The 15,438-nt window shown below is 38.4% G+C and overlaps 1 protein-coding gene across 1 annotated transcript; it reads right to left on the reverse strand.

Annotated features, from left to right (window-relative positions):
• Positions 1-6,064: 6,064 nt before the first annotated feature.
• Positions 6,065-12,344, reverse strand: LOC141653369 (CBS domain-containing protein CBSCBSPB1-like). Its single transcript, XM_074461104.1, has 15 exons — positions 12,105-12,344; positions 11,605-11,766; positions 10,550-10,718; positions 10,304-10,436; positions 10,042-10,212; positions 9,803-9,881; positions 9,596-9,709; positions 9,144-9,210; positions 8,912-9,017; positions 8,771-8,829; positions 8,121-8,230; positions 7,901-8,031; positions 7,729-7,814; positions 7,531-7,620; positions 6,065-6,536 (listed from the first exon to the last, which is right to left on the reverse strand). The coding sequence occupies exons 2-15, from the start codon at positions 11,718-11,720 to the stop codon at positions 6,369-6,371; spliced, it is 1,599 nt and encodes a 532-aa protein (XP_074317205.1). The 5' UTR covers positions 11,721-11,766; positions 12,105-12,344; the 3' UTR covers positions 6,065-6,368.
• Between the last annotated feature and the right edge of the window lie 3,094 nt (positions 12,345-15,438).

A 15,438-nucleotide genomic window follows, 5' to 3' on the forward strand; every position in this document is an offset into this window, starting at 1 on the left:
AATTTCTATAAAAACCAATTTGTACGTAAATATTTACGCTTAGATTTTATACGTAAATCAAGAATAGCTCCGTCTAAGTTTTTACACAATAGTATTTACGCTTCCTCACATCCCTCTTCCCCAACCCATACTTGCTCGAATCGGAACCTACATCTCGTCTTCCCTCCTATCTCACGTCTGTAGAGGAGTGGTTAAGGGGCAGGGAGACTTGGTGTCTACGATCAAGGCTTGCGCTAAGGAACTTCAAGCGTGGAAGAAAATTAGTATTGGCAAAATTAATCGAGGCTTAGAAGTGAAGCGTAAACAATTGACCCGTCTTAATGAAGGGGATAGATCGGAAGCCGCGGTTCAAAAACGAAGAAAACTCATTGCGGAGATTGCAGTATTATATAAACAAGAAGAGCAATATTGGCGGCAACGATCCCGAGCATTATGGCTGAAAGATGGGGATCGGAATACTAAGTTTTTCCACTCCAAAGCAGGTGAACGCAGGCGAAAGAACTTTATACCACTCCTTATTGATGATGAAGGGCGGGAATGTGTAGAGGAAGAGAAGGTTGAGAGAGTGGCGGTGGATTACTTTGAGGAGCTTTTTCAGACAGCTGAGCCAACGAACTTTGATGATGTGCTATCGGGTTTGGAGGGGAGGGTCACGGATAGGATGAATGGTATGCTAAGAATGGACTATCGCGAGGAAGAGGTGGTGGAAGCTCTTAACCAAATGCATCCCCTCAAAGCACCGGGTCCCGACGGAATGAACGGTCTGTTCTTTCAGTCCTATTGGCACGAAATTGGCCCACAGGTCACTGGTTCGGTTTTGGAGATTCTGCGTGGGAATGAGAGCCCTGAACGGCTCAATATGACCAACATAGTGCTTATACCGAAGAAGAAGGCGCCAGATAAAATAAGGGATTTTCGACCAATTAGCCTATGTAATGTGGTCTATAAGTTAGTGTCGAAAGTTTTGGCTAATCGTCTGAAGATGTTCCTTGGTGATGTTGTGTCGGAGAACCAGAGCGCTTTCACCCCGGGTAGGCTGATCACGGACAACATCCTCACAGCCTTTGAAATGTTTCACTTTATGAAGAATAGTAGACAGACGGATGGGTACATGGCCTTGAAACTTGATATGGCGAAGGCTTATGATAGGGTGGAATGGGTCTTTCTTCAAAGGGTTTTGATGACGATGGGGTTTGATACGAGTTGGACTCAACGGGTCATGGCTTGCGTTACAACTGTGACCTTCTCGGTATTGATCAATGGGTCTCCCTCGACTGAGTTTCGGCCTAGTCGAGGATTGAGACAAGGCGACCCTTTATCCCCATATCTGTTCCTTCTGTGTGTCGAGGCTTTGTCGAACATGCTACGGAGAGCGGTCGAAAATCAATCGCTGCATGGGATTCGTATTTCAGCTGCGGCACCGACCATATCCCATCTCCTCTTTGCTGATGATAGTATATTCTTTGTGAAGGCAACGTTACAGGAAGCTGATGGGGTGAACAATATCTTGAGACGATACGAAGCTGCTTCTGGACAATTGGTTAGCTTGGAGAAAACAACGGTTGTCTTTAGTAGAGGGGTTCCGAGGGATCGAAGGAGTGCTGTGGCTGCTAGGTTAGGCGTGATGGAAGTGGAGGAGCACGCCCGTTACCTTGGCCTCCCGACGGTTGTGGGCCGCTCTAAGAAGGTGCTTACTGATATTATTAGAGATAAACTTAGCAAAAGATTACAAGGTTGGCGCGGAAAAATTTTGTCTAGGGCTGGTAAGGAGGTTCTCATAAAGGCTGTGGCCAATTCACTCCCTACCTATGTGATGAGTGTTTTTAAAATTCCGGCAAATTTTTGTGATGAGTTAAGAGCTATAGTAGCACGCTTCTGGTGGGGTCACAACGAGGATAAGCGAGGTATTCACTGGGTGTCATGGCGGAAGATGGCGCGGCCAAAGGGTGTTGGGGGAATGGGGTTCCGAGACTTTAGACAGTTTAACCTTGCTCTCCTTGGAAAACAGGCGTGGCGATTGTTAACCAACCCGAGCAGCTTATGGACCCGGCTCATGAGAGCAAAATACTTCCCCAATGTCGATTTTATGGATGCTGAACTGGGCCACAATCCTAGTTATACGTGGCGTGGAATCTTGGAAGCGAGGGAGGTGTTAGAACGAGGAATGAGGAGACGCATAGGGGATGGGCTGTTGACGAGAGTGTGGGGTCACCCGTGGATTACGAATTCAAGTTCTGGCCGTGTCATATCGCCATGTCCACACGGTCATGAGAATATGACGGTTGCTGAGCTGATGATGCCGAACCTTGCTGAGTGGGATGGGGACAAATTGAACCAATTCTTTCTTCCCTTCGAAGTGCAGCGAATCCATGACATTCGAATTAGCCCTAATAAACCTCCTGATATCTGGTATTGGGGACTTGAGAAGAGTGGGTTGTATTCGGTTCGGAGTGCGTATAAGATGTTGGTCGGGGAACTAGGAGATATGGCTGGCGGTTCTGATTGGGCTAGCGGGAAATGGTTGTGGAATCGGCTCTGGAAACTTTCGGTCTGGCCCCGTGTGAAGCTCTTCTTCTGGCAACTGTGTAGTGAAGCACTCGCAACACGAGCCAACATTGCTGCCCGAGTTGGAGGTGAGTACTCTCTTTGTTCTTTTTGTAATTCAAATATAGAGTCTAGTCTTCACTTGTTTCGGGATTGTGGGGTGGCTAAATGGGTTTGGGATGGCTTGAATTTGGGAGAGGTGACCGAAGGACTGGGTGGGGATGTGAAGGAATGGGTGGAGGGGTGCTGGAGGAATCTAGGCATGGATGAGGGAGCGATGTTGATGATTGGTTGTTGGGCTATCTGGGAACACCGCAATAAGGTAATTTTTGATAATGCGATGGTGGCTCCGGAGGATGTTGTGAGAAGGGCAAGGGACGTGGCTATGGAAGGTGTTGGGGATGGGGGTGTGCGGTCTGAGGGGTTGGCTTATAAACGGGGGAGTACTCGGGGGGATGAGGAGTCAGGGTGGAGACCGGCGCGTATGGGTTTTGCCAAAATTAATGTCGACGCTGGAGTGAAGGAGGGAGAGGGAGTGGGTACGGGTATTGTTTGCCGAGACAATAAGGGCGAGGTGATGTGGGGTGTATCGATTGGGAGGAATCGGAGCTGGGATGTTAAGTTTGCAGAAGCTACCGCAATCTTGGATGGCCTGGAAGAAGCAGCTGCACGTGGGATTCGCAAAGTGGAAATCGAAAGCGATTGTTTGCCAGTGATTGAAGCCATTCGCGATAAGCAGCTAGGACGGAGCATGTTCCATCAATTATTAGATGATATTATTTCTTTTAGTTTCAACTTTGAGTCTGTTATTTGGTCTTATGTAAGTCGAGTCAATAACTGTGTCGCTCATGGTTTAGCTCATTGTGTTCCACGAGCCGTAGGTAAAGTGATATGGGAGGATGGGTTTCCACCTTCTGTCAACGCTGCTGTTACTTTTGATCGTTTATTAATTGAGTAATGCCTTTAGGCATTTTTCTTCAAAAAAAAAAAAATAACGATAATAATAAAGTACAATAAATTTTTTTATAATGAATTATACCGCAAGTGCCCAGATTTGTGCAACCAAAAACGCGGACCCTAATCTTAGTGTTAAACAATTAATTAAGCCGATAAATTAATCAGAAAAATAATCTGACTTATCCAATTAATCACACAAAATTTCAATTTAACTACATAATGTAAAACAATTAACAAATTAATATTTAATAAACAACTATGTTGAATTCCATCCGAGCGATATCACATGCTATGCTGGAGAAAGAAATTGCACAATTAAAGAGAATAATAATTTGATCAAACTCATTCATCAAATTATTCTTTTAAATTAATAATTCACACATCACATAAATTAATACACCACAGAAAAAATTTTAAAATTTTTTTATTAAAATAAGTAAAAGATTTGCTAAACAAGAAAATTTGTATGAGTTAGATTTGAGAGTAGAAATATACCTACAAAAAAAATTTAAACCTGGATTTTTTTAAAAAACAGTTATGAAAAAAGATAATTATATTTGAGCAAATATAATATAAAATCCTAAATCACAAGTAACTATCGCCTTTGTCGACAACCAGGGGTACATGTGTGGATCCTCGACATGAATATGGAGGTGTTAATATATAAGATTATTGAAATTTAATCAATTGAAAAATTAAGTTTAGTTTTGAGAATAATTTATAAGACAGGGGCAGTAAAAATAAATTAATGAGAGATGTTTAATATGGAATAACTTTTGAGTTTTGAAGGAAGGAATGAAAATATGTCTAGCGAGAGATGGTGTGGGTAAAGACTAGGAGTGTAAGAGTTATGGTTAGTTGTTAATTTGTCTCGAATTTGTTATGTGAACTGAACAACTTTTCAAGTGGAATGAGTTGAGATATTGAGGACTTGAGGTGGTGGTAGACTGGTAAGTTGGGTGGGAAATGGCTAATGTGCCGTTTTATGGCATTTAGGGCCTATTAAATAGCGAAAATTCTAATTTAATACGAGTATTTTCCGTCTTAAATTTAAGATTTGTTTTGCTCTTAAACTTAAGACATGCTAAATACTCCATGTGTGATGTATAAGACAAAACTCAAAAGCATAAATGTATAATGTTTAGGAAAAGTAAACGTAGTTGCTCATTCATGTACGGGTTTTACTTATTCATGTACTTTTTTTCATTATTTTTCCATAGTATGTCCTTTGTCTAATTCTCTCTACGCAAATTCTCTCTAATTCTCTCCCTTACAAAATTAATCAAATCCACAAAGTTAAATCAAATCCGGTTCGATTAATTTATGGACGCTAATTCTCATGTCAATAAGTAATGATTCTAATTTATTTAATTTATTAACGATGTTATATCAAATTAGGGAGATTAATGAAATTAGGGCTTCTGCTAACGTAAGAACATGCTAGATAATGAACCTGGACAAGTTGATCATCAAAGTTCCTCCATACTCGGTTAAGGAGAACAAATGTTGGTGAGTTTAGATCATTGACACATCCAATTAATTAGGAGGCATTTTGGAATCAATAGATTCCCGAAGGTCTTGCAAGGTCAAGAAAATTTTCCAGTGAGATTTTTTTCAGGAAAACCAAACATCAATCCGGTGAGTTGGGTGGTCCGGTGAGAGGGGTGGTCCGGTGCTGGAGGCAGTGGTGGGGGAGCCTGGTGGTTTGACAGAGTTGGGCTGTCATTTGGGAAGATTAAGAAAAAATGGAAATGAGGGTGTAAAAGTGACAAGGGTATAATGGTCATTTATGTCCATGATTGAGTAAATCATGTACATGAATGAGCATGACCCAAAGTAAAAGGTTTGTCTTTACATAAACATGTGAAATGATATTTGTCCTACAAAAATGCATATTTTTCATATTAGACGGGTGCATATGTTTTAAATTTAACATATGTCAAATAGTTAGAATAAGACAAAAGTAGAATATATAGGAAACAGTAAAAGATTTATATGATATGTACAATGGATAATATTTGACCCATTTTATTGTTATGATGGATATTTTCGTCTTAAGGAAGAGTAGTTCTTATCTATTAGGCATTAGCTATATTATACTTTGTACCATATTTACTATTGTATAAGACATATATACGTTACTGTATATTTTTTTCCTCTATATTTAATATTCAAATGGTATTAAAGCAAACCAATTTATAAAGAAATTGATATGCCATGGCAAAAGAAACTTTACAATATTTGTAACAAGTTTATATAATTCAAAGCGTCTTATTTGTGACATGCAATATTCGTCACAAGTTAAAGACGGATATTGCTCCTCTCACAATATGACACGTGAGAGGGCAAGTGAGGGGAAAATGGAGCACCTCATGGATAGTGTCACTTGCATATTGTAAGAGGACACTATCCGATTTCAGTTAATGACGGATAATGCCCGTTTTCAACGAGAATTTGTGTATATGGAATTATATAACACACTATAACTTTAGAATATAATTTATAGAATTCCGTTTTTAATATTTTGTAATTTAGTCAACAGTATTTAAAACAAGTTTAATAAGCAATCCCGTGCAATTTTGCACGGGTTAAAACTAGTTATTCATCTTCCAAAAACAGTACAAATCAAATCACCGTGTTACAAATGAGGTTGTGTTAAGAAAGTTGGTGTTATACTCCTATGTTGTGGACCTATACAAAGACACAATTAGTCCAAGTCTCTTCTCAATCCTGAACAAAAATAGAAAATCAACCAATTGCCCACTTATATGTTATAACCATTGAGGTTGGACCATATTCTGGTAAGTGGTAACAAGTAAAAACATTCAAGAATCATGAGCTTCAATGTTTCGATTAAAGTTAATCCATCAACCATTTCTCTTCATATACGCCAGCACACCCAAACCGGCAACAAGTGCTGCACCAGCTGCAACCCCACTGTACGCAGTTGCCCATGCATCAGTCTGAGCATAGTCCAGACTCAGAGACCCAGAACGAGTGCGTGATCCCGAAAAATCAAGATGAAGTCTTAATCCCTGTTGAAAAACAATGTTTGAGGATAAACATTATATATAGGATTTAGCAACAAAAAAAAATAGATAGGCGAATACTTTCAACCCTATCATCATTATAACATGATTTTTCTATAACAGATAGGCGAACCTCTTTAAACAACCAAAAAAAATTACCCCAATGCCTCAAGGGATCCTACAAATCTCGGGCATACACAATATTTCCATGTGCTAACAGCACAAAGGGACAGTAAACAGCCCCAATTACGTTTCATGTAACAAAATGTATATTAGATAAGGCAGGTATGCTCTAAAGGTCAGTAAGCCAGTTGGACAACTTCATTAGGACTAAAAATTCACTCTAATCTTTGTTTGAGTACCGCAACAGCACAAAATACACACAGTCACACAGACATATAAAAAGGACCAAATCAAATGTTTTACATTCCTACTGGACAACTACGTCTTTGCTAACTAGTAGGATAATAACTATCCTTTCTGACTAGTGTGTTCAGCAGAGACCAACTTCTAGCATAGCAGTGGTATAGCTGCATAAATATAAACCCTTGCCCAGTTCGATCTACAAGAACCTTGATAGAGGCAATGTGTAAATTAATGCTCTAATTTGGTGACTTGCCAAAGCTAAAAGTAGGAAAGAGCTTAGTTATCCAATGCCTATTATGCGAGTCTAACATGCTTACTGCTGATCTTGTTCCCCAAAACTTTTTACTATGTTTGACCTCGTCCAATAGCAATGGGGAGTCCTAATCTGGTTTATGGAATTCTCTTTGAACAGAAGGTGGCTAATTAGAAAATTGTTATGCTGCGTGCTGCACTGACAGGTTTGGAGCACTTTATATACTATATTGAAAATTACGTGGAATGACTACTACTTGTGCCATTATACTTGATTTCATCATACTCCATTACCGAAGGATATCTAGTTTTTAATTTGGCTCCATTGGAGAAGGAAACTGAAACACTCTTCTTAGATCCATAAAAATATATTCAGCATTACCTTCCAACTAGCTGACCTAGCATGATCTACAGCTGCTATAAGATCAACGTCAGTAGCCAGTACTACTCTGTCACCATCTTCATCTTCATACTGCAGCATGCAGTCACAAGTAAGCATATCTTCAAGCACATGTCAGAAACATAAAATCAAGAATTACTACTGAACTGAAAAGAGTTTAATGAGAAAGCCCATATTTACCAAAATATGTGGTAGATGATCGCGATCAATATCATCACCCACTCTCTGAAGTATACAAGTGATTAGATCCGCTAAACTCCGGGTATCTGAATTACAACCACCAATATTGTCGCTTAGGTTACATCTCAATAAAACAAAAGATAAATGTAATAAAATAACCCCCAGTACTCACCACATGTGAAGCGATGCATCCTGCCTCTCTTGTCTTCAATTTTGAAGGCAAAGGTATTTGGCTGCAATGATGAACTGGGAAAGGATCTCCCTGTCTCACCACTTTCAGATGCCAGTTTCTGAGATTCTTCACTGGAATAAAAAAAATTAAAAGAAAAAAAAAATCAAATATATTTCAAGAACATTCCAGAATTGCATCACGTCACAAAATCGGATGTTACCTCCTTGAGTCATCATCATCATCTGCAGGTGTCAATTGCATGGCAGAATCCCAAAATGTTTGCATCATACTTGCTGTAGCCTCGGTATTTACACCGCCAGTATTTCCAACCTAATTGTCAGATAAATAGGAAAGGTGATGAATCATAAAGAAAAATATTTGCACAGTTATAGATATCCTACATCATAGAAGACAACAAAACACATTTACCACTGGTGAGTGGTGACTGTCCTGACTGATTATCATAAGCTTCAACTATCTAAAACAAATCGGTTATATGCTTATTTCATCAGCATTTCAACAAAGAGAAGTGAAGCAAAGATCTTCATAAGAAAAAGCAGCTCAAGCCTATATCTTGACATGGCCAAAATAATACTCGTACATAACAAGTGATCTTCCAAGCCAAAAGAGGTAGGGCAAGAATTTTACAACCAAAAGAATCACTCCATAGATCCTTGAATCGACATTGTAAAGGCATCAAAAGTTTGTTTCTCCATCACAGGTGAATTTAAGAAGTACACACAGATGGCAAAGACAATCAGACCAGAACAAATGACTGAAGAAAATGGGCAGTTAATATGCTTGGACATCCAAGCTTAAAATTTAGTAAAGGCATCTATGCATCATACAGAAAAGGGCAAGCAGACTCACAGTGGCAACAGCCGCATGGGTGATGTGAATCACATCAACAACAGCAACAACACCTCCATCTGCCCCAAGTAACGCAAAACTGTGAGAAATGCGGTATATACCATAGCCACTACAAAACAAATTACATCAAATGAAATATACCTCTGTCAACTACTGGCAAATGCAAAAATTTTCCATCATGCATGTTGTGCAAAGCATCAACTATAGGTGTGTCGACAGTTGCACATTCTGGATTGGGCGTCATGACCTGCACAAATGTGGAAAGAGCAGAAAATATTAAATTAGAGAAACTTCAGCAACAAAATATAGATGGAATTGTTGCCGTTTAGAAAAATCAAATACGCATTAATCCATGGAGAGTTTCATTCACTACCTTTTCCACAAGAGTAGTATCCGGCTGAAGGTTTTGCGCAATTACCCGCATTAATATATCCTTGGAGCTGTCAAAATCGCAAAGACAGTAAATAAACGTCATTAAGAAATTGATGGAATAAAGCAAAATGGCCCATTGAAGTGACTGCGCTTCTTTCTATTGTGAAGTATCAGTCATTCGATGTAGTTTTCGACGCAATTTTCATCTTGGGTCATTCGGAAACAGTCTCTTTGTGTTACTAACACAAGGGTAAGACTTCGTACATCCGACCTCCCCCTTACCCCGCAAGTTGCGGGAGCCATTGAGGCACTGGGGTAATGTTGTAAGAAATTGAAATTGTGCATTACACCAAGTTTCCAAAGGCCAAAGAATCCAATTAAAGAACCAAAAAAATGCACCCAATGCACACTGAAGCATCGTTGACACTGGCTACTGTTATTCTAGATACTTACGTCAAGATTCCCTTTGGTCTATTCTCTACAGTCACGATAGCACAGCTCAACTTATATTCAAGCATCTTTTTCGCTGCTGATAAAACGGTGTCAGTTGGTGATATTGTTATGATCCTGACAAAATACCATCCAAGTTTGTTAGATAACAGTAATTTAAAGGCATAATATGCCAAATGAAACGTCCATAAAACAAGAGACATTACCTACTTTGAATGCTCAGAAAGAACTGTAGACAAAGAAGGCTTGAATATGCGCTCCCTCAATGCATCAATGAACGTGTTGGGTCCTGTAAGCAGCAAAATATAGCCAACATTCAGCGAAACAACTGAAACATAATCATCAGAAAACAAGAAAAAAAAATGGATGAAATAACCTAAAAGGAACCATAAACAGCAACCGAATTATTTTGCATCAACACAATTTCATAGATTTTACTCTAAACTTACCAGAGACTGATGAACCCCAGTTCTTTTCAACACCCTCAACAGCTGCCACGATAGCTTTACCTTTCTCAGCAGCCCTTTCCATACGTGCAATAGCGTCATACAAGCATTTTGCTATATCAAGTAAAGCTACAACCTCCCCATTTTCCACTACTGGTAGATGTCTAAATTTTCCTGCAAAGACATCATCAGGATCAGATTACCTTCTAAATTGCAACCAAATACGAGAAGTTGATAAACTTAAAGAGCTTTGATGTTATCCTACCTTGAATCATTTTCTGCAATGCTTCCACAGCTAAAGTGTCGGAAAGAACAAATGTAGGATTTCTGGTCATCACTTTTGAAACAGGTGTCTCTTCAAGATTTAGCTCTTTAGCTATTACTCTTATAGCAATATCCTTGATGTAGCACACAGATTGAGTTAGAAATAGGAAACCATGCAAATACAGCATGAAACATAACAAGGATTAACTGTCAACAAGCTAATGCTCAAGGAAGAGTGACAATGAACCTTATCTGTAAGGATCCCACAGAGTAAAGCATTCGAATCTGTTAACAATACGGCATCTACTCTACGAGCAGCCATTCGCCTACAAGCATCATGTACACTTGTAGTTTCGGGAATAGTAAGAGCCCTTGACAGTCGCAATCGCTTCACTGTTCTCTCCCCGGTTAAGCCCCTGCATGTATTAAGTATTAGCCTTTCGAAGGTGAGCTGAAGAATCTACATTGAGGTTTGCATTTTCAAGCTCTTCCTCGTCTTACAAGCGAGCTAAGCATACAGCAATATCATGATATCATTACTTAGAAGAACTTCAAATTGTTGCATCCTTCACTAAGCTTAATTCCATTTGTCTTCATAATTACTTTTGTAGACAACTTTACTGATGAACAAATTCGCCCACAAGACAAAAGCCAACTCTCCTATGATCCAGAAGTCTCCCGTAACCTCACTATACCAATAAAAATATGGCCCACCAAAGAAACGTCCTTATAAAAGATTAAAGACGTTGATTGCCTCATACGAAAATAATGATACGCATTAGTAGCAGCATACATTGAAGCTGGAGCAGGGGCTTTAGCTAGGCCTACAACAACCCCTGAGTGTCACTTTAATTTATTTCAGACAGGTAGGTTCCTTATTTTCAAGATTTATGCTGTATATTCGTTACAACATTCCACATTGTCACGCGTCTAATAAGTATGCAGCAAACTAAATATGAAAGGGCCATGGATGCTGACATGCTGTAATAGGTTTGTGAAGTCAGAAAAATATGAGGAATTCCATCCTACAGCGAAACTCAAACACCATAAATGAAGATTGACAATATTTGATTTCTGATCACTATTACACATTTCCTACATCTCCGCGATAATAACAGTTGGCTTGTATCAACCCATATTACAGAACAACCCGTCCTTCAACACCCTATCTCCATTAAAACCTCGCTCCCAAACCTTAATCATAAGTGCGGGAATTTTGACAATTGACACTTAAAACCAACAACATTAAATGCAAATGCAAACACATAATTCCACAAAGAAGGTAAAAAAAGAGAATCATACAAAGATCGTTGGGAACTGAGGGGCTTTTTAGGCGGTTCAGAAGGGCCTCCGTTCTCTATAGCTTTATTCCTGGAATGAGACGACGACGACGAGATACTTCTTCTAGGACCTGACATTTCCTCCCCTCAATCCTCCACAACCACCACCGAAATGTTCTTTTCTCTGAATCACAAACCAACAATCAAACAAACAAACAAACAAAACCCTATCAAAATCTCAAATTCTCAACAATATATGACATTTCTCATTAAATTATTCAATTGTTGATAGATTGATCTCACAAAATATCTAATGTCCTGTTCAATTACATAACTAATACTCCGTCTACCGTATAAAAAATAAACAAATGATTGAGGCGGAGGGGGTAACGGATTAAACGTTACAAAATCGTCTCAAATGCAAAATGCGGAACAAAATTCACAATTATTTTATAAGCATACATATAAAAAAAATGAAAATTACATAATCATAATTAATACAGATTGAAATGAAAGACTAACCGAAAAGATAAGGAGGTGATTAAAGAGAATAATAAAGGAAGGAAGATGAATGAATAAAAAAGGTTGATCGGAAAGAAATAAAATTCCGACAAAGTATGATTATGGAGGGAGGAGGAGGATTAAAGGAAGAAATGCCTACAATATGGGAGCCAATATTATTGTGTTGCCTTTTTTGTTGTTTCCAATTAATTGTTTGATTGTTTATGCTTTGTTTTCAGAATAATTTACGATTCCTTTGACGTATTGTAGGCACGCACGTAAACCACTTATACTAATTTTTCTTTTAAAGAGTGGCCTAGTATTTGAGATTTCAAGTACTTGATTTGTTTTGATTTTCCGTTTTTATCTTTTAAATCTATACTATTAAATAATTATCATATGTTTTTACGTCATTCATCAAGATCACTTAGTTACCTTTTCAGTTTGTTTGGTCTAAAATTCCGTATGTTGCATATGTATAGTATATAGCGCGAGATAACATCAGAGAACATAGTTTGTCGCAGTGGTTTCAGTGCATGATTCTTTCCTATACATCCTTGGTTCCACCCACATTATTTCTTGTTAGGGATATTCTCTCCTGTACCCCTCAACTTTTTCATTTTCTATGATATACCCCTCTTTTCATGCAAAAAAACTTTGACCGTCAATAACTCTTGGCTACAAGTTCAGAATACGATAACATTTTTTTCCAAATTGACCGTCTTTAAGAGGTCTTCCGTTTGAAAGAAAAAATTCACCGACATCTCAACTAGTAGTCGGGAATTATGGTCGGTCAAAGTTTATTCGTTAAAAAATGTTTGACCAACCATAACTACCGGCTAAGAGTTCAAAAAGCGGTGAATTTTTTTTCAAATTGAAGGCCTTGACGAGATAATTGGTTTGGAAAAAAAAAATTACCGTTTTCTAAACTCGTAATAGAGAATTATTGTCGGTCAAAGTTTTTTTGCGAAAAACGAGGGGTACACCATAGAAAACGAAAAAGTTCAGGGGTACACGAGAGAATATCCCTTCTTGTTATTTAGAGGAGTAGTGTTTTTATATAATAGAAAATGAAGAGTTTCTTGTTTCGCCTAAAAAACTTGCGTTTATTACGAGTTTTTTTGGTAGCTTTTTACAGATTTACATCATATTTGAGGTAATATAAATATTTTTGGGGCCTATTTTTGAAACTATGCACAGGGCCCCAAAAACATTCCGATAAGCCTATACATGTTTCAAGTCTTAATCTTAGCTCCATCAATTGTTTATGTTAGGAATGTCAGGCTAGATGTGGTTTTTGGTTTGTATAGAGTTTGGGGGTATCTCGTACGTCGTGACAAACAATTTGAATTATTAGGACTAATTTTGTATTGCCTACAATTCTGCAAACAATCTTAAAGCATTAATGTACCCATATGTATCTTTCATGCTCAAAAGGAATTTAGTCTGTCATATAGCTTTATACTGTAACATTGCAACTCCAGATGCATTGATATCACAGATTTCTTTATGATTCAAAATATGATTAGTTTTTGTTCTTTAGGACTTGTGGTGGCTGGCACGGAGGGTGGTATGAGTTTGTGGTGGTTGGAGAGGGTCGTTGATGGTCGGTGGTTTGTTGTGGCCAGGTATGGTGGTCGGTGGTTCTCGGATCGAGAGGGGAGTGTAGGAGAGGGTGGGGGAATGCAGGGCAGAGGGAGGGGGGAAGAGACCGAGGTCATTTGGAACAAGGTTTGCCAACGATTGAACGAAGGTGGTGTAAGAAGATGAGGGGAGGGAGAAAAAAATTAACTCGGGGAGGGAATGAAAAAATAAAGAGGCTAATATTGTAAAATTCATATGTGAGTAAGATCCATATGTAAAAACCACAACCTTTTTTTTGTACAATTACATTGTACATTATGAGGGGTGAACCTCGAGAACTAGCTAACTATTAAATGGTGAATAGTCTCTAGAAGGATTGGAGTAGTGCTTGAGATGGCCCCTTAATTAGCGAGTCAATCGTTAGCTCCATAATTAGTTTCCGTATACGAATGCTCTAGTTTAATTATCCAACCCCCGTCTTTAATAAGATCTTTGTACTAGATTATTGTTCACAAGTTTGTCCTCATTTATAAGTTGAATGTAAAGGTAATTATCGAATAATTACTTTATCCAGTCTTAGTTTCCTGGCACGCTCGACCTATCCGCAAGGGGAGTTATGAGTTCAAAATTAATAAAGGAACATGAACCATAAAAGAAGTAATATGTAGCTAGAAATTTACCCGACCCATCACGAAAAATTTCGCCGCTAACGCCTGGATCCGAATTACTTTTTGATACTTCATCAGTATTTAAAAGAGTCCAACCATGAGAAGGAGACCAATGATGCGAAACGGCGGAAGCGGATTAATAGAAAAATAAAATAAAAGGATATTTGCCTTGAATTCATGGGTCGAATTCAAGTCAATGGGATATTTACTCGGTGCTAGACCTATAACACGAGTAATGGTGAGAATACTCAAGACCTATTGAATATTACTCGGGCTAAAGCTTGATCGCGTCAAACTCCAACATTTTTTTTATCGAACGCATCGATCTTTTTTTTTTCCATGTCAATACTCTCTTCCATCTCTATTACAAATGATAACCTCTATTTATACTAGAAGAAATAACAACTAACATTGAATCTAGTCCCTACTACTTGTAGTCTAAATACAAAGGCTTGAAGAAAAGACATTGAACATAGTTTAACATCAAAAACAATGAACAAAATACATTGAACATAGTCTAAGATGAAATGGTAGCCATATTCGTATCATACTCCCTTTCTTCAAAAAGAATCGTCCCGATTCTTGAACTTATGATATGGGTTATCAAAAGTCGATCAACCCTCGAACTACCTTGCTCGAGTTTAACCTTTGAATTCCAATCGCAATCGGAAATTCAACCAACATCTTGACTTTGAAACACCTTAAGACCGTTTGGGACCAATTTTTTTTTTTTTCGGATGAACAGTACCACGCCCGTGAACAGTAGTTTTTTTTTTTTTTTTTTTGTTCCGCTTGGTATAAAAGTCACTAGAAACTCGCCTCTGAGATGCAAAACCGATTAACCCTCAAACTACCTGCTTGAGTTTAACCCTTGAACTCCAATCGCAATAGGAAATTCAACTAACAACTTGGTTTTGATATGCCTAGGACCGTCTAGATTTAGGAAAATCAAGAGCCGAAGCTCTGATACCATATGATGCGAAACGGCGGAAGCGGATTAATAGAAAAATAAAATAAAAGGATATTTGCCTTGAATTCATGGGTCGAATTCAAGTCAATGGGATATTTACTCGGTGCTAGACCTATAACACGAGTAATGGTGA

Source organism: Silene latifolia, chromosome 4 (genome assembly GCF_048544455.1).
Source record: "Silene latifolia isolate original U9 population chromosome 4, ASM4854445v1, whole genome shotgun sequence".
NCBI classification, from domain to species: domain Eukaryota; kingdom Viridiplantae; phylum Streptophyta; class Magnoliopsida; order Caryophyllales; family Caryophyllaceae; genus Silene; species Silene latifolia.